The sequence below is a fragment of the Centruroides sculpturatus genome, unplaced genomic scaffold (assembly GCF_000671375.1).
Source record: "Centruroides sculpturatus isolate CEXI.00-Female unplaced genomic scaffold, Cexi_2.0 scaffold332, whole genome shotgun sequence".
NCBI lineage: Eukaryota > Metazoa > Arthropoda > Arachnida > Scorpiones > Buthidae > Centruroides > Centruroides sculpturatus.
In genome coordinates, this window is record NW_019384524.1 from 464,663 (window position 1) to 484,587 (window position 19,925).

A 19,925-nucleotide genomic window follows, 5' to 3' on the forward strand; every position below is an offset into this window, starting at 1 on the left:
TTAATTTAATTTTTTTTAATTATTAATTAATTTGAGTTTAAATATTTTAAAATGAAAATTATACGAATTAAATTATAAAACAAATGATTATACTGTAATTAAAAGTTTACAATGAATAGTGCTTCCATCTGCTGGAAATAAATTAATTTAAACAGAAATTATTTTATTTTTAATAAAAAGATTTATGTTTAATTAAAAATAAAATTGTTATATTTTTAATAGTTAGTTATTATTCAAATTATTAAAAAAATTATATTGATGTAGAGATTTTATTTAAATATTTTTTCTAGAATTTCTGAAAACTTAACAGTTCTCTACCGCCATCTGGTGTTGTTAAAACAAACTATAGTTTTTTATAAATAAAAATTCGAAAAATTATTTATATTAAATTTTTCTATGTTTTTGCATTTTTAAAATTAGTATTAAGTAAAAATGTAAAATTAAAGTAATATTTAATTCGATTTTAATTTTTAAAAAGAAATGTAAAAAAATATAATTTTCTCATTCAAATATTCGTGCTGTCATCTGTTAACTTAAAAAGCAGTTATAAACCTTCTATAGAAAAAATTATTTCGTCTAATTCAGGGCATAGAATTAGACGAAATAATGGAACAACGCCACCTATCGGTGATTTTTTGTACGAAAAATTATTTAATAAATGGAGAGGGCATCATGTTGTCCAAATGATGTTCACTTTCGAGCAGTAGAACCCTCCGAGTTGAAAAAGTTTATTTTCTGCAACCCTGTATAATATATATGGGGACCTACATTTAGTATAAATTTCAAAATTTGTTGCCATGTCCAAAAACCATTGAAACTCGCTGGAGTCATTTTGTAATTTTATGCATAATACGTCGGAATGAAGTAGATTCTAATATACCAACTAACGAAAAGTCGGTTATACCTATTTAACTCAGTTATTAAAGATGCAAACCAATCATTTCACACATTATTGAAGTTATTGTGTACCATAGCTGTCATTGAACAGCTAATCAATAATATTGCAGTAGTGCTCATGAAATCTCACAACACTAGGTTATTTCATATGACACGGTGTGGAAGATACTGAAAAAGTTGGTGCATGTTTTCGTATGAGATCAATCACAGTTGCTTGCAGCCAACAGGGAAATCCTACTGAGACTTGCATTAGTCTATCTTGCCAGAATGGAAGTGAATATGTCGTTTAATTCATGCAATCTTTGATTGTGGAGATACTTAAAAAGTGTGGTTTATTGAGAGCATGTCTCAAATTCAGTACTCTTGAAAGACAGTATCGCGCTACTCGTGAAAAGCATCACAGAGGATCTATTATAATCGCCCGTTAAACGTTCCGTTCATCGTCTTCAGTTATACACTTTCATATGAAAACCATATTGATCAGTAGGATCCACGTGAATATCTTGTACAAATAAACGTTTCTTGCTTGCAGAACCAAAAGTGGTGAGTTTTAGAACTGTTTTTATGAAAATGTCTTTTCATAAAAACCACATCATAGGATGGTATTTTAGGGCATGATTTCGCATGCCCTGAAATACCATCCTATGATGTGGTTGCATTTGGACTGCCAGTCACTTCTCTAGACAGCGTTAAATAGAAGTACAGCATATTAATTACAGTCATTCACTATTGCGATATTGTATTATTTTTCAAATGAATATAATTGCGTGAAATTTTTATCATAAAAACTGCGTTAAGACGAGCAAATATAATTTGATTTGAATTGATTGGACTTACGGCGTAAGGCAATGCAACACAAGGACGATCAGTCAAGGAATATGCCTCCCGGGAGGACTTTCTCCGGAAAACAGATCCCTATTTCGTGCAGAAAACCCGGAAATTTGCACGTTGGTCAGATGCAAACCTGTGATCAACTATTAGTGTCCAGTTAGGTGTCATGCTTTATCCATTCGTGGGCATCTCGAATATGACGAAAGTTACAATGTAAAATTAGACTGTATGTTAGAAGGGTGTTCAGATGAATAAAGCACTCTTCTTCCTCCGTTTAAACGAAAGGTAAAGTATTAAAAAAAATCCCAGTAAACATATGCCTAATGTTTATCGGGATGTTCTGTTCATCCTGATGCTCTTAAGACAATACAGTATTTTCATTCCTCGTTATCCTGCTTGTCGAATCAATGACAAGCATAAGAAGTACTTTTTCTATTACCCGCACGAGGAAAAAAAGTTGAAAGATTGTCTTAAAACAGAGTATGAATTTCCGAACTTTTTTGAAATAGCGTAATTTATGAATAACAAATTACAACATTAAAATGGAAATAATGGATTTGAAAATACATAAATTTTTATATATAAAGATTTAAGACTAATTAATATTTAAAAATTATTAATGAACTGTAATTAACATTAAATTTCAATGTAATGATTTTTTTAAAAAGATTTATTCGATTAATTATTTAAAAGCTACATTTTTAATATAAATTCTTATCGACAGATGGCGACATTTTAGAAAATTCTTAATACATTGAGCTATAGTACAAGAATATTTTCAATTTCTGCCAATAGATGGCAAGAATAAATTTAACGAAATTAATTAAAGCATTAATTTAAATTTTAAAAATCATTAAAGAATTTAATATTTAATTTATGTATACAATATTAAATAATAAATAAAGTTATTATTATAATTTAGAAATAAGATGTAAAATTGATTCATCACTTTTATGAATTTTATAAATAATTTAAAGCTTTATCAACAGAGGGCGATAATATAATTTATTTAAATTTTAAAATAAAGTTATCTTAATGGATTAAAAATTCATGTAAATTGTAATAACTTTAAAATGATTTTTAATTAATAAAATACTTACAAAGTTTTAATATAACAAAGTAAATATTAAAGTAATTAATTTGTAAATGTGTTTTCTATGTAATATATATTAATGTTTACCAAACTTTTTGCTTCATTCCATTACATTAATGTATGAAAGATATTTTAATGAATCAGTCAAATCTTTAATAAATTTTTAATTTAAATTCGATTTTAGTATCAATGTAATAATTTCCCATCTGCTTTCAAGGTTTCTTCAAATTACATGTCTTTCGGACATTCATGTATTGCGAAAAGCCTTTTATATATAACTTTAAATGCATTAAAGCATTATTTAACCGACTTTTCCGGCAGCTAAATAATGCTTAAACATTTAAATATAAAGGTATTTAAGTTTAAGCTTGTCTATCTATAGAAACTAGGTTCAAATTTACATAGGAGCCTTTGTAGCCTTCGTGAGGGGTCGTTCATAATTGGTAGAACATGGCATGAAAAATATCCACTTAGTGATCGTAAGGCGGAGAGTAAACAGCCCATTATGATAAAATCCACGATAGTGCCCATCAGTGGCCAAGCGGTCTTCGTACCCTGAACACTAGGAGTTCGGTCGCGTTGGCTACGTGTTTTCCGAGTTTTCTCCACGTCTGTAACACCTAAATACTGGGCCTATTTCCCTTAAGAATACCCCTAGGCAGATCGCCATAACTTAACAAACAAGAACCCATGATAAGTATAAAAAAAGCTCTCTTAATATGTCTATACGGAAGAGTTGTCTATATTTCGGGCTTAGCTGAAACCCTTAGTAGTATGAAAACCGATCTTACTGTCTTCGTGTGGGCTTAGTAGAACTTATAATAGATTTAAGAAAGGCCCTCTCAGCTATCGCAGATTGGAAAAGCTTGATATAACTCATAAGAGTACCCGCATGGTGGAAAGAGTTAAGGAAAAATAAATCATCGTTAAAATGTCAAGAGAAAATGAAATTTATTTCTAAATACAAATGAAATATTATAATAGAAGCAACACTCTAATGCCTCAAAGGATATATTTACATTGAGAATTTAGGCTCGAAGGAAAACAACTCAACTTTTCGTTGATCGTCTCGAATACCGATTTTATAATAAATTAAGAGTTAATTTATGAAATAACTTCAAATTTTTATAAATAAATATAAAATCTACACGCTTAAAAATATAAAAAAGTTATTTTAGCAGTTGAAAATGCGAATGTAATTTATGCTTTCAGAAGAAAACGAATGGAGATGAAACAGAGTTAAAGCGAAGAGATGAAGAAAGATGAATTACTAACTTATCTGGTTCATTTCCAGTAAAAGAAAATTTTATATTAAAAACATTTTCCGGATAGAATATTAAAAGTCATTTATTTAACAGAGGAAAGTAGGATAGCCCGGAGCACGGAGAGACCCTTAATTCCCAAGGGAACCCGACCGACTGATAGGGATTAACTTAATTGACATCATACAGTGTTCTGTATTTATCTAACAAATTAAATTTATGTTCTTTCGGTCATACATCGGGATAGATGGAAAGCTTTTTGTCAACAAATCATGAAGGAAGAAGGAAGCATCGCTTCCAGGCAAGTCTTTCCGATTACACAGATGTATCAACCGACAAAAATCTACTGTTTGCCCACATTTCCCGCATGTTGTGGAGAGATTGATGTACTCTCTCAGGTACTACGTCGCCGATTGAACAGTAGATTGATAAAATGGCGTTATGGTGTCCAATGGATGAACCATTAAGCCAAGATCGTCTGACTTTGTTGGTTTCTTTACTTGGAACAAGCAAATTCTTTTTTTTTTTTTTTTACCTCCTTCCTATCAAAATCCGACCGATACAAATCTAAGTTTTTGTACTTCAAAACAGGTTAACTACTGTGTTAACGTTACTTTAACACAGCAGTTTACCTTATTGTAAATCGGAACTGCACTTAAAACAGATTTAACTTATTTTTTTGGATATAAAAAAAACTGATGATGAATTCAGGTAGGAGTGAAATGCTCTAGGACCCTTTTTCCACAGGGTCCTAGAGAGTAATTATAAAAAATTCCGTATTGCTAGGATATACACAAAATAGACAAACAGACATTCTATTTTATACATACAGTATATAAACCCTAAAATAAATTACTTTAATTCTTTAATTAAATATTTTAATTTGAATTAAAAATAATCATTTTAATTTAGGAAAATAAATGAATTTATATAAATATAAATTTTAGAATTCAAATAATCTCTTGTGAGTGATAATTGTAATAAGTTTGGTAATAAAACTTTAAAAAAAAAACATATCGTTATTTAAGTTGAATTTAATTATTGTATTTTTAAAAATTTAATAAAAAAAAAACAACAACAACAACAACAAGAAAATTAACTAAAATATTTATATTGATTGAAATATTGTGATTTATAACAAGACTAAAGTTTCTATTAATTGAAATGATTTTTCTTATTAAATTTTCACCGAGTTTTTCGTCTTTCCTTAACAATTTCTGTCTCATTTGTACATTGAAATATTATAAAAAGCGTGGAAAGTTATTGACTCTGTTTTCTAATTAGTTCTTGACTGTTCATCTAATCAAACTTAATCCCAAAGGAAGATGGAAGAGACGGTTCTTTCTCTTATTTTTTGCTTAAAAATTGAAAGAGGAGCAACACGTAATAAAACACCAGACTCTACGGGTAATACAATATTTATTGTCTTTAATTGTAGATATGAGGCTTTAATTTATATGTTTTCTTCAATTATCAATTCGCGGATAGTTGACAGGTCCTGTGAGATGAGAAAAATCTTTCTTCATACCATTTTTAGTACATACTAAACATATTTTTTATCTTTTTTTTTCTTACTCGAAATTGCTTTCGAATTGCTTCTTCTGTGGTTTGTCATAGGACTCATTTCACTAAAAAAATTAATATTTAATAATGAATTTAGTAAATTAATTCTAAATTTCCTTAGGAAATTAAATTAAAAAACACGACAACTCCGGAGATTTATTAAAAAAAAATAATAATAATAATAGGCTATATATTTCGTCTTCTACATAGCTTACATCCCTTTTCTTTTAGAGCTTATCACTTTACCGTATAGTTTAATTAAATATTATCTTAATTAATTATAATAAATTAAAATAACATAATTTTTAACTAAATTAATTAGTATAAATTGATAGAACTGTGTTAGTAATTGGAGAAAACTACAAGAAGTTTTACAGGAAAATTGCTAATAAAAGTTGAATGGAAAATTCTTAAGGGAATTAGGCCTAATTAGTTAAATTAAAATAATGTAATTGTATCGTTTTACAGTATTTGAAGTAAGCAATTTAAAACTATATTTGGAAGTAGCAACAATAAATGCCAAATATCATTCTTGCAAAGCATCCAATCGCAACACAAACAGAGAATAGAAGCGATTTCAACAATATTTTCAATCCCTTGGAAGAAAGATTCGCTAATCCCCTTTTTCGCGATGTAGAAATGGTATACAAAAGCATTTCATTGAATAATTTATATTCAATGGAGTCTTCTATAGCAGGCGATTGATCTAGAGGCCTTCATTCAGCGCCTAGTTTATCAGCTGTTTGCATGCCTTCGTTGAAACGCTACTAATCCGACACTAGCCTCCTCGATAAGGCTGACACTTGACACGTGATCTTCTCTTCTCCGGATTTCACGGCATGAAGCTTTTATGCTTTAATTGCCTATTTGTAAAATTAATATTGTCGTCGTGTCTTCGGTCTTCCGATTCGCTACGGTTTTAAATGTGCCCATAGGCGTATCGTTCCATTCTGATTTAAATAATATGAAAAATAAATTGATTCGATTAAGAATGTAGTTTTCGTTTTAATGTCAATAATGATATTAACTAGTAACTATATTATTATAGAAAGGTCTAAGGATATTTAAAACGATATAGATGCGAACTAACGATAAGCGAATGATTTTATCTCTGTTGAAGAAGAGGAAGAAGAAGAAGAAGAAGAAGAGAAGGAAGAAGAAGAAGAAGAAGAGGAGGAGGAGGAAGAAGAGGAGGAGGAGGAAGAAGAAGAGGAGGAGGAGGAAGAAGAGGAGGAGGAAGAAGAGGAGGAGGAGGAAGAAGAAGAGGAGGAGGAGGAAGAAGAAGAGGAGGAGGAAGAAGAGGAGGAGGAGGAAGAAGAAAAGGCAGAAGAAGAAGAAGAAGAGGAAAAGAAAGGAAATAAGAAGAGGAAGAAGAAGGAAAGAAAAGAAAATAAAAAATAAAACAATATAGGAAGAAACGGTTATTTAGTTTTTTGGTCTATCTTTCAAGCGTACTACATTAAAGAAAAACTTTTCATAAATATTATCTTCAGTTTCATTATATTAAAAGTTTAACTTTTCTGGTTTTATATTAATCATTTATATCCATATTCAGTTAATGGTGTACTTCTCTAATGAAACACGAGATTTAAAAAGGAATTAATTTAATATTCTCTTTGATTACTCATCTGATATTTACTAGATTTTATTTATTTTTTCAGATTATATTACTCTTTAGCCGGTTTTTTTTGCACCGATAAAAATATAGAAAATTCTTCCCGTAAAAAATACTATAAATATTTAATATAATAAGAATATTCATTAAAAAATTCGATTAAANAATAAAGACCCGCTTCTCTCCACAATATATATATATATATATTATAAAATTATTTAAAGAATAAAGTCATGAAAGCTATCTAAAACGAAACATTATACAAACAATTAATAGCAGCCATATTGTAATTAAACAATTAACTGTATTGTCTTTAATTATTGTATAGATAAATGGATTTTATATTGTATAAAAATTTCTTAGAATATTTTTTAAGAAGAGCTAAGAACATTCGTCTTTTCGTCGTCAGCTGTCATTGAAGATCTGGTTGGATTCGATAAAAGTCTCTCCACTTCTCCGAACTCTAACAACAATGTTATTCCTAGGTGAATGTTGAAGGAAGAATAGTTGCTTACTTGTAAAAATCTCTCTGCATTGATATATTTACTTATCGCTTTTGTATCTTTATTTTAAACAAAGATAATTTAGAATATAACTAATATAATTAATTAACGTGTTTTTTAATTATATATTAAATTATGATAAAATAATCATTAACTATTTAAGTAATGATTGTTAATACATAGGCCTATATTTTCCCACGTATTAAAGTTATTTCTGATATTTATATAGACTATAAACAACATTTTAAGATAATTATATGATTTATAAGCTTAAAACTTATCATCATTATCATTGTCATTGTTGGAAATTTATATACTAAACGAATACAGTATAAATCACTCATTAAAATTAAAATAAATTTAAAATCGTCCCGAAAATAAAGAATTAAATTGCTTAAAAAAACCTAACAATAAGAAGATTTTTAAGAAAAATAAAGGAAAAAATTATTGAAAATATAAAAAACTCAATTATTGGTGTGATCAAATCTACTCTTTATAGCCTTAAGAAATATGTGTTATCTATTTAATACTAGATAAACAAATAAATAAAATGGCCCACAGGTGCGTTATACTGTACTGTACATTGATTAGACTTTATTGTTTATCATAAGTTATATGAAGCTTTAATAAGGTTGGATATTCAAAAAAGAAAAAAAAAAAAAAAACGTTGATTTGTAGGAGTCGAATCCCTTGATTTGTATAAATCAAGTGATTCAACTCCTACAAATTACTATTTGATTCCTGCAAAACGTATGAAATTAAGTACTAAATCAAGTAAAAATTAAGTAATTTAGTATTTAATTTAATCATAGAGACAGCCAATACTTAAGAAATTTCACTCAATTTTAAAAATTTTAAGAATTTTAACAAATTTGTTACATTTTAATACAAAATTATAGTTATTATTTATGATTTTAGAGCAGTAAAATAATGAACTTAAATTATTACCATAATTTAAAATATTTAATTAGTAAAAAATTAATTAATTTAAAGAAAAAAATAAAAAAAAAAAAGTCAAAATGAATTCGATTGTACTGTACTGTACGCTAATGTTTTACACAATTAATCTATGCGTTAAGTTAGAGACTTAAGTTTAATTTAGCTGAAAATAATTAAAGTTATTCTAATCATTTTAATGTTAAAGAGAGTCTAATTAAGTTAGATTAATTATTTCGGATGAGTTTTGTCTAACGTGTAGATTAGTAAAATTCAGAGAAAATATTCTACCTCATATTATTCGTTTGATATGTTTTCTATTTCCCCTCCTCCCCCCTTTGCGGTTTAATCCGTTTATAGTTACGTCGTCGGGGGGGTTTTAAATCGAAATTGCATCCACCCAATGGAAAGACAACTTCATAATGAGAGAGAAACCCAACCCCTCATCCAGCATCCGAAATCGTCAAAGTATGGAGGATGCAGCGAGCATGCGTATAACCATACCTTCTCTGGGATGAAGAGCAGCGATGTTCAGTACGTGCTAATCGTCCAGTTGTGCTCAACCCATCATGTAATTGGATGACCCATTATCAGGCTGTGTCCAGCCGCTTTATCATCATCGCTTCTTTTTAATTCTTCGATATTTCGTTCGAATTATTTTTTAAACTCTTAAAAAATATATACATTCGAAGATGTTGGTGTAGAGTCGGGATGGATGAAATGCTGGCTAACGGTTCCTCTCAACTTCAAGAAAAAGATGTTGAAGATTGTTTGGCTAAAGGTGTACAACAACATACCCCTTTGGGTCATACACCTTTTTCGGTAGACGACATCCTCGACCCTAGTAAATTTACGGGTTCTCATCGACATTCTTCTAAAAATTCTTCAGGTGAGTGTAATTCAATAGTCCTAAAAGCAAGACAGATGAGGAAATAAGCAAATGTCCCGGGACCTTAAATAGGAGATTTCGTAGGCTACGATACAGAAGAAAGTACTAAAAAGCTAACTCGATTTCCGAATTTTTTTGTTTTAAATGAATTAAATTAATTAAAATATAATTATCTGGCACAAAACTATAAGAAGAAGAAGAAGAGGAAAAGAAAGGAAATAAGAAGAGGAAGAAGAAGGAAAGAAAAGAAAATAAAAAATAAAACAATATAGGAAGAAACGGTTATTTNAGCTGGTTTAAGTAAATTTGAATTGAATTAAATCAAAAATTATTTACTGTATTTTAGATAATATCGCTAAATAGGTTAATCAAATTTTAGACAACTATTCTCTCTATTTACTTTTATATTAGACTAATTTACTTTGTATTATCGAATTCTAGAACTTAATTTACTTCAGGCAGTAATTTTAATTTCTAGAAGTTAACAACAATCTATTATTGAACGATTTCGAAGAAATTAAACTCATAACAAGACATATTCAGTATATTCATTACACTGATATTTGATGAAGATAAGCTTTTATCTCATAGCTATTGAATAATTAAAAAATTAGGAGAATACAATTAATAGTAGGTTAAGAAGGCGAATAAAGTTTAATTGAACTTCATTTTATAAAAACTTCTAATTCGTTAGAATTAAGATCAACTTTATTTAAATTACTTTCTAATAAACAATTTCTTAAATGCAAATATTATAATAGGTTCATTAAAGTAGGCCTACATTTAGGCCTACCTTAATATTTTGCCTATTGTTTTTTGTAATAAATTTTTATTAAATCACATTAATTCCAATCTAAGATAAAATTTTTAAAGTATATTAAATAAAAAAAAATAATAAATTTCCTTAAATTCGATATTTAAATTAATTAAATTAACGATAGAAATATTAAATAGTCTACATTAAGTAAACAATTCATAAGTAGTAACTGAAGCTCACTCCTCTTACGACTTTGAATAAAGTAGATGCCGACTCTAAGGCTAAATTGTGAATGAAATTATCTAAATATAATCTCCTCTTCATTTCATTTTTATTATAAAATTAATATAAACATGTTTCTAAATTTATAAAAATGTTATACAATTTACCGGATCCTTTACAAGGAGATTAATGGAAGTTCATTTTGTGGTATACAGATTCATTTACAGGCAGTGTAATTCTCTTCATAAAAAGGAAAATATAAACAAAAAATGAAAATAATTTTAAAATATGATAACTTTTCTCATTTATTTTTCTAGATATAATTCACAAAACTGTATTATTAACAGCATACAGCGTCGAGTTATCTGTTATAAACCTTATAGTCTATTATACATATCAAGCAAGATCTGATGTAATATTATGTAATTGTATCACATTATTATTATTATTATTTCACAAGACATAAAAAATTATGGGATGAATATTTATGAAATATGTCTAATTATAAATGTAATCTCAATGGAATTTAATATATAAATACGAACTCAATGAAGTATAGACGTTGATGGAGTTATTTTCTGTAAAGTTATACATCTTGATTATGGTTAAAAATCTTAAAATATNGGGAATAACGACATTCTCCAGCATGCCTCTAATAGGGTAAAAAATTCTAAGTATAAAGAATTACTTATAAACAAGAAGTCTCGTAATTCCTATTGCATTTGCATGCAACAGGAATACGATGACTATGTAAGAGAAGGAATTGAGGGTTATGCGGAGGAAGCTTCTGGAAACTCGCAGGAATACAATAACTATATAAACATGATGAAAGAACAAATGGAAGAATACGAAAAAAGGAGGTTTGCCAATTTGAAAAGTTTAGAAGAGGAAGACACATATTATGTAAATTTATCCTCTTTTTTAATTTATTTTTTGGGTTATCTAAATAACAAGGTAATTTATATATATAGGAAAATCAAGTGCTGGAATTAAGTGAATTGTCTAGTCCTTCGTCCAGTCCCGTTCCCAAAAATGAAGCCTTATATCTTGTAAATTTATCCCTCCCTTTTTTAATTTATTTTTTGGGTTATCTAAATAACAAGGTAATTTATATATAGGAAAATCAAGCGCTGGAATTAAGTGGATTGTCTAGTCCTTCGTCCAGTCCCGTTCCCAAAAATGAAGCCTTATATCTTGTAAATTTATCCCTACCNTTGATATGAAGCTTGTTTTTTCAACTTTTACGATTAATTTCTAGCAAAAAAAGAGTTTGATTTAATAAAAAGTTTGTTTAATTTTAAACGTATTAATATAGATAATAATTTAGCCTATATATATTACATATTTAAATATTTTTAAAAAGTTTTATCACATAACCTCAGAAAAAACAAGCATTAAAACCTTATAGAGGTAAAAATTTTTTTTTTTTTATTTGTTGGACCTTAGGGCAGACATATTACTAAAGTAAACACTCCCAAAGTATCAGGACAAATAGAGTTAATTGACGAAAATCTTTAAAAAATAAAAAATAGCTAAGCGATAACTAAATAAATCTAGGTGACATATAGGAAAACTGTCAGTTATTCGGATAGATAATGTATTTAAAGAATATCAGTTGAGTAATTTAAAAGATATCTTAGAAAACAGGTTCTAAATTTTCTTTAGATCTTGTTTTATTAGAGATATCTTTTAATTTCTTTTACTGAAAGCGTTATCATTGTAATTATAGTTCTTATATTTGAATGAGCGCTAAAGAAAAGAAAAAAAACAATATTTTATATAGAAAAAGTAGAATAAATTTAGATAATAATTAATTTATTCAGTAAGTAATTGTGAGAAAAGTTTCTTTAGATTCTATTCCATTGGAAATATTTTTTAAATCACTCTTCCTGGAAGAAACAATGAAAAAAAATTGAATAAAACAGGATTTATTGGATTCTGTTTCATTTAAGATGTATTTTATATTTCTTTTAGTAAAAAGTTTATAATAAAATTATAGTATACTTACTTTATATATGAGGTTTACTGAAGACAGAACCATTGAAAGGGATAAGCTAGGGATTTTTTCCCTAGCAGAAAACTTAGTGGTGTTAGCCCGTAATGATTCCTACCTTTAATTAATAGATTTAATTTCAATTTTACTAAAAACAGAATATTTAAGACTGCTTTTTATTAATAAAAAAAAAACATCCTAAGCATTTCATTTGTTCAAAAAAGATAAAAGGGGTTCGCAGAGATTCATATCAAGCTTTCGAAAGCCCTGACTGAAGAAAATACAATATTTTACGTATATAAGCTCTGTCATTAAAGCTATATGTGTAGCCCTTATTTTGAAATTAAGTCTATGGAAATAAAAAAGACAATATTCATATTAAAAAAAAAGTATAATAATAACTTATTCAATAAATACTTGTGTTGAAGATACAATAATTAACATTGCAACTCTCTCAATTGTTTCACTGTAAGTTTTAATAATATAGGCCTAGGCCTATATGCTATAACTAAACTTATGATGTTTATAGAAAATTCTCTGCTAGATTTATTTAAGTTATATTATATAAACAGGCCTAGAGATTTATTTAAAATAATCACATATTTATAATTAAAATTCCAATATAAATTATTGCCGAATTAAAAATATAAGAAATATAATTTATTTAATATAAGGTTTATTAGATTAAAGGTCTATTTCTGTGTTTCTCAGAAATCAAGTGAGGCCAAGCCTTTAGTAATTATATATATTTTTAAATCTCTGAACAAATAATCTCTATACATTTTTGAGGCCTCGGTAAACACGAGAACTATCACAGGAACCTGTTTACTCTTCTGTAATAGGACTTTTACATAGATACTCCACAGAAGCAATTCTCAACCGGTAGTACACGTACCACCAAGATACTCAAAAATAATCGGTTAGTACTACAAAACTACACACAAAAAGACTTAGTGGATACATTTTTATGTTATTTATAATTAAAACTATAATTAATGGTATAAAGTCACGCAACACATGAGCTATGTGACAAGGAGGGATGCCTCCGGGAGGACATTTTCTATATAAAACTAGCTTATATTTAGGTTTTAGACACGTAAAGAAATCCCAGAAAATTTCACGTAGCCAGACTATTGGTCAGGCACAAACCCACGATCAGTGTTCAGTGGTGTTAACCACTCACCAATGGTGGGTCCCATTAATGTAGAAACTATACGAATGGTTCTATTAATTAGTTTAAGCATATATATAATTTAAATTATAATTTTTAAAATTGAAAGGATTATATTTTACATTTCCATTAAATGCCGAATTAAAAACTAAACCGATCGTCATTCTATATGGTAACTGACCGATAACGGCATTTGATATATTTGTAGACTGAATTCCACTACTTAAAGTAAAGACCTTTATATCTGTTCTGCGGAATGGAATTTTTATAATACCTGTCTGCAATGCTTTTTCAATGCCGATTTGAACTGATGAGCTAACGTCTACTTTATTAATTTTTAGAGATGCATTTTTAATAATAAATTTATAATCATCATTATTTGCCATTAAAGCAAAACTGTCTTTAGATCTTTCCAATTTAATTCTTAAATCTACATTATTAATTAAAAGTTTAGGTTGATGCGACAAATAAATGTGAAGTCTTCCGACTAAATCTATTAGCTTACTTTGCTTACTAATATTAAATCTTTTACTCAATCCTTCATTATGTTCATCTATCGAATCCATATATTGTGCAGTATCTTTATAAAATAATGCACTTGTTAGAAAAGTTTTTTGTGCTTCTTTTGAATAAAATAATAGGGCATCTAAAATCGACTTATATTGGTAGTTAGTTTGCACAATAATTTGTTTGTCATTCAGAAAAACACTGCATTGAGAAAACAAACTATTTAAAAAATAATTAACTGGAGCAGCTTTTTCATCGGCCGGAATATCTGTTCCATCCTTTTTAACAATTTTCGCCTGAACGTGAAGATAAATCGAATGCAAATCGATATAATTTTCGCCTGAGCCGGATACGTAAAATTCTATCGGGGCACGACTATCCGATATGGTCGTCGCGATAGGATGTACAATAACTTCTGACGTACCGTCGATAGCCAGTTGAGTAGAAACGGTGGTAAATAGGTCTAGCTCACTTTTGGTGCAGGGGCAGGAATGCGGGTCCATTCTTAGTCCATGAATATATCGTGCGCTTTCTGTCCGAGACTGGATTAATCTTTTTAATCGTTTTCTTCTTTTTATACCCGATCCATCCTGTACTTTTTTAACTACGTCGTCTTTAATTTTGGAAGAAATGTCTTTCAGATGCGTTTTCGCCGATTCTTTAAACGATTTCCCCGCAATTACATCCGATCCAACACCTGATGCGAAATTTAACACTTTTCGTCCTAGATATTTTCCAACTTTACTCAAAATGGAACAGATTTACGAAATAAATCTCCAAAAAATCCATATCCTTGTTGAATTTGAGGTCCTGCAAAATAATCCCCTCCTAGCATTTGTTTTTTCCTGATGTATAAATCGGGAGTCCATAGTGTTCCTCCTGCTTGATTACAGTAATAATTTATACAAACTTTAGGATTGAGCTTTATTTTGTGCTTCTCACAGATGAACTAACATTAGAAATAAAACTAGGTAGTATTTATAACTGTTTAAAAGATAAAACTAATAACGTTTTTCCACCAAAAAAGACGATTTCTTTTCCGCTGGCAGACCTCAATTCAATTTCTATAGAATCTATATAATTTTTCTTTACAGGAAAATACAAAAGCATCGAATAAACTCTATCTATCTGATCTTCTTTTTCTCCCATAACAGGTATAACTCCTAATAATGGCGCTGTTATATCTCCTACTTGATGGGAAGAAATAATATTCGAATAAATAAAAATTTCTGATATTCTGGCCGACATTTCGATCGGATAGCGACTTATATATTCCCCTGGTGGAAATTTTGCAGTTGTAAACCCTAGAAAATCTTTTAGTTCATTTCCAAATCCTACAGAGATATTCGATGGAACTTTTAAAATAATTTTATTATTCTGTAGTAAAGCTAGCTTTATATGTTTAAAAATTCCTAAAAACTTTTCAGGAGACGAATATAATCCTATAGGAATGAAGATTTTTTCATCTTTATAAGTTTTCTTAATTACTTCTTTTTTTCTATTTTTTTCCACTAAAGTAAAAAACTGATCGGAATAATCCTGCGTTGATAATCGAAAATTATAAGTTGAACTCTCTCTTAACACAATATCTTCGTTAGGTAAATTTAGCATATAAAGTAATTTTGATGCATGCTCTACTGTAATATGTAACTCATGTGCATCTTTTACATTTATATCTACGGTTTGATTANGAGGTAAAAATTTTTTTTTTTTTATTTGTTGGACCTTAGGGCAGACATATTACTAAAGTAAACACTCCCAAAGTATCAGGACAAATAGAGTTAATTGACGAAAATCTTTAAAAAATAAAAAATAGCTAAGCGATAACTAAATAAATCTAGGTGACATATAGGAAAACTGTCAGTTATTCGGATAGATAATGTATTTAAAGAATATCAGTTGAGTAATTTAAAAGATATCTTAGAAAACAGGTTCTAAATTTTCTTTAGATCTTGTTTTATTAGAGATATCTTTTAATTTCTTTTACTGAAAGCGTTATCATTGTAATTATAGTTCTTATATTTGAATGAGCGCTAAAGAAAAGAAAAAAAAAAACAATATTTTATATAGAAAAAGTAGAATAAATTTAGATAATAATTAATTTATTCAGTAAGTAATTGTGAGAAAAGTTTCTTTAGATTCTATTCCATTGGAAATATTTTTTAAATCACTCTTCCTGGAAGAAACAATGAAAAAAAATTGAATAAAACAGGATTTATTGGATTCTGTTTCATTTAAGATGTATTTTATATTTCTTTTAGTAAAAAGTTTATAATAAAATTATAGTATACTTACTTTATATATGAGGTTTACTGAAGACAGAACCATTGAAAGGGATAAGCTAGGGATTTTTTCCCTAGCAGAAAACTTAGTGGTGTTAGCCCGTAATGATTCCTACCTTTAATTAATAGAATTAATTTCAATTTTACTAAAAACAGAATATTTAAGACTGCTTTTTATTAATAAAAAAAAAACATCCTAAGCATTTCATTTGTTCAAAAAAGATAAAAGGGGTTCGCAGAGATTCATATCAAGCTTTCGAAAGCCCTGACTGAAGAAAATACAATATTTTACGTATATAAGCTCTGTCATTAAAGCTATATGTGTAGCCCTTATTTTGAAATTAAGTCTATGGAAATAAAAAAGACAATATTCATATTAAAAAAAAAGTATAATAATAACTTATTCAATAAATACTTGTGTTGAAGATACAATAATTAACATTGCAACTCTCTCAATTGTTTCACTGTAAGTTTTAATAATATAGGCCTAGGCCTATATGCTATAACTAAACTTATGATGTTTATAGAAAATTCTCTGCTAGATTTATTTAAGTTATATTATATAAACAGGCCTAGAGATTTATTTAAAATAATCACATATTTATAATTAAAATTCCAATATAAATTATTGCCGAATTAAAAATATAAGAAATATAATTTATTTAATATAAGGTTTATTAGATTAAAGGTCTATTTCTGTGTTTCTCAGAAATCAAGTGAGGCCAAGCCTTTAGTAATTATATATATTTTTAAATCTCTGAACAAATAATCTCTATACATTTTTGAGGCCTCGGTAAACACGAGAACTATCACAGGAACCTGTTTACTCTTCTGTAATAGGACTTTTACATAGATACTCCACAGAAGCAATTCTCAACCGGTAGTACACGTACCACCAAGATACTCAAAAATAATCGGTTAGTACTACAAAACTACACACAAAAAGACTTAGTGGATACATGATTGGAAAAGGTTGAAAATCGCTGTTTAGTATCTACAGAATATAAATTAATTTAAATACTTAAAATAATAATAAAAAAATAAGTTTAAAACAATAAGGGAAGAATGGTCTTTTAGTTTATTTACATTTATTTTTTCTAAGATCCGTNACAAATAGAGTTAATTGACGAAAATCTTTAAAAAATAAAAAATAGCTAAGCGATAACTAAATAAATCTAGGTGACATATAGGAAAACTGTCAGTTATTCGGATAGATAATGTATTTAAAGAATATCAGTTGAGTAATTTAAAAGATATCTTAGAAAACAGGTTCTAAATTTTCTTTAGATCTTGTTTTATTAGAGATATCTTTTAATTTCTTTTACTGAAAGCGTTATCATTGTAATTATAGTTCTTATATTTGAATGAGCGCTAAAGAAAAGAAAAAAAACAATATTTTATATAGAAAAAGTAGAATAAATTTAGATAATAATTAATTTATTCAGTAAGTAATTGTGAGAAAAGTTTCTTTAGATTCTATTCCATTGGAAATATTTTTTAAATCACTCTTCCTGGAAGAAACAATGAAAAAAAATTGAATAAAACAGGATTTATTGGATTCTGTTTCATTTAAGATGTATTTTATATTTCTTTTAGTAAAAAGTTTATAATAAAATTATAGTATACTTACTTTATATATGAGGTTTACTGAAGACAGAACCATTGAAAGGGATAAGCTAGGGATTTTTTCCCTAGCAGAAAACTTAGTGGTGTTAGCCCGTAATGATTCCTACCTTTAATTAATAGATTTAATTTCAATTTTACTAAAAACAGAATATTTAAGACTGCTTTTTATTAATAAAAAAAAAACATCCTAAGCATTTCATTTGTTCAAAAAAGATAAAAGGGGTTCGCAGAGATTCATATCAAGCTTTCGAAAGCCCTGACTGAAGAAAATACAATATTTTACGTATATAAGCTCTGTCATTAAAGCTATATGTGTAGCCCTTATTTTGAAATTAAGTCTATGGAAATAAAAAAGACAATATTCATATTAAAAAAAAAGTATAATAATAACTTATTCAATAAATACTTGTGTTGAAGATACAATAATTAACATTGCAACTCTCTCAATTGTTTCACTGTAAGTTTTAATAATATAGGCCTAGGCCTATATGCTATAACTAAACTTATGATGTTTATAGAAAATTCTCTGCTAGATTTATTTAAGTTATATTATATAAACAGGCCTAGAGATTTATTTAAAATAATCACATATTTATAATTAAAATTCCAATATAAATTATTGCCGAATTAAAAATATAAGAAATATAATTTATTTAATATAAGGTTTATTAGATTAAAGGTCTATTTCTGTGTTTCTCAGAAATCAAGTGAGGCCAAGCCTTTAGTAATTATATATATTTTTAAATCTCTGAACAAATAATCTCTATACATTTTTGAGGCCTCGGTAAACACGAGAACTATCACAGGAACCTGTTTACTCTTCTGTAATAGGACTTTTACATAGATACTCCACAGAAGCAATTCTCAACCGGTAGTACACGTACCACCAAGATACTCAAAAATAATCGGTTAGTACTACAAAACTACACACAAAAAGACTTAGTGGATACATGATTGGAAAAGGTTGAAAATCGCTGTTTAGTATCTACAGAATATAAATTAATTTAAATACTTAAAATAATAATAAAAAAATAAGTTTAAAACAATAAGGGAAGAATGGTCTTTTAGTTTATTTACATTTATTTTTTCTAAGATCCGTAAAAACAAAAATTATATTAGCAATTCACCTATCCATTTTCAATAGTTTTTAGTAATTGCGGGTTGAAAACAATACAAAATTTACATGCAAAAAAAAAAGGATCCATTTGTAAGTAAGTATTAAAAAACACTTTCAACATGTTAACGCATTAAAAAATTTATACATTAAATATATTTTAAATTTTATTTTGGGAATTCACCTTACGGAATGTATAAATTTTAGTAATAAAAGATTACAGATGTTTGGGACCGGATGACTCCCAAAAGCTACAATGTCTTAACAGAGTGAGATGATAAACATACCAGATAAATACAAATAAGATTTTTTTTTTCTTTCTCATGAATTATTCTATTATGAAACCTGCACAGCCAGATATAAGAAGTAAAAAAATATATATATATCTGCATTAGAATTATTTTAATGTTAACTGCTTAATTATTTCATTTAAATGTATTATTTTTCAATGTGTCGAAGGGAATTTTTTAATTAAATTATTAAGGTTATATCAAGTATTGATTTAGGTTTGATTTTTAGGTTATTTATTATTTAGCTTGCTGTAGTAAGTTTTCCTAATAGTTGAAATTAATCATTGGTTTCCATTCGAAATATTCTAATAATGTTAAAATTAAATAAATAAATATAATTTATAAATATTTTTTTTTTTTTTTTTTAAATGTTA

At 27.7% G+C, this 19,925-nt stretch overlaps 1 protein-coding gene across 1 annotated transcript in view; it reads left to right on the forward strand.

Annotated features, from left to right (window-relative positions):
- Positions 1–7,450: 7,450 nt before the first annotated feature.
- The window catches only part of LOC111622812 (homeobox protein ceh-1-like), a 15,483-nt gene continuing 3,008 nt past the window's right edge, over positions 7,451–19,925 (forward strand). The window contains exons 1-2 of the mRNA XM_023365235.1: positions 7,451–7,547; positions 7,625–7,746. Coding sequence (XP_023221003.1) covers positions 7,734–7,746 — 13 coding nt within the window. The 5' untranslated portion in view covers positions 7,451–7,547; positions 7,625–7,733. The remainder of the gene's footprint in view (positions 7,548–7,624; positions 7,747–19,925) is intronic.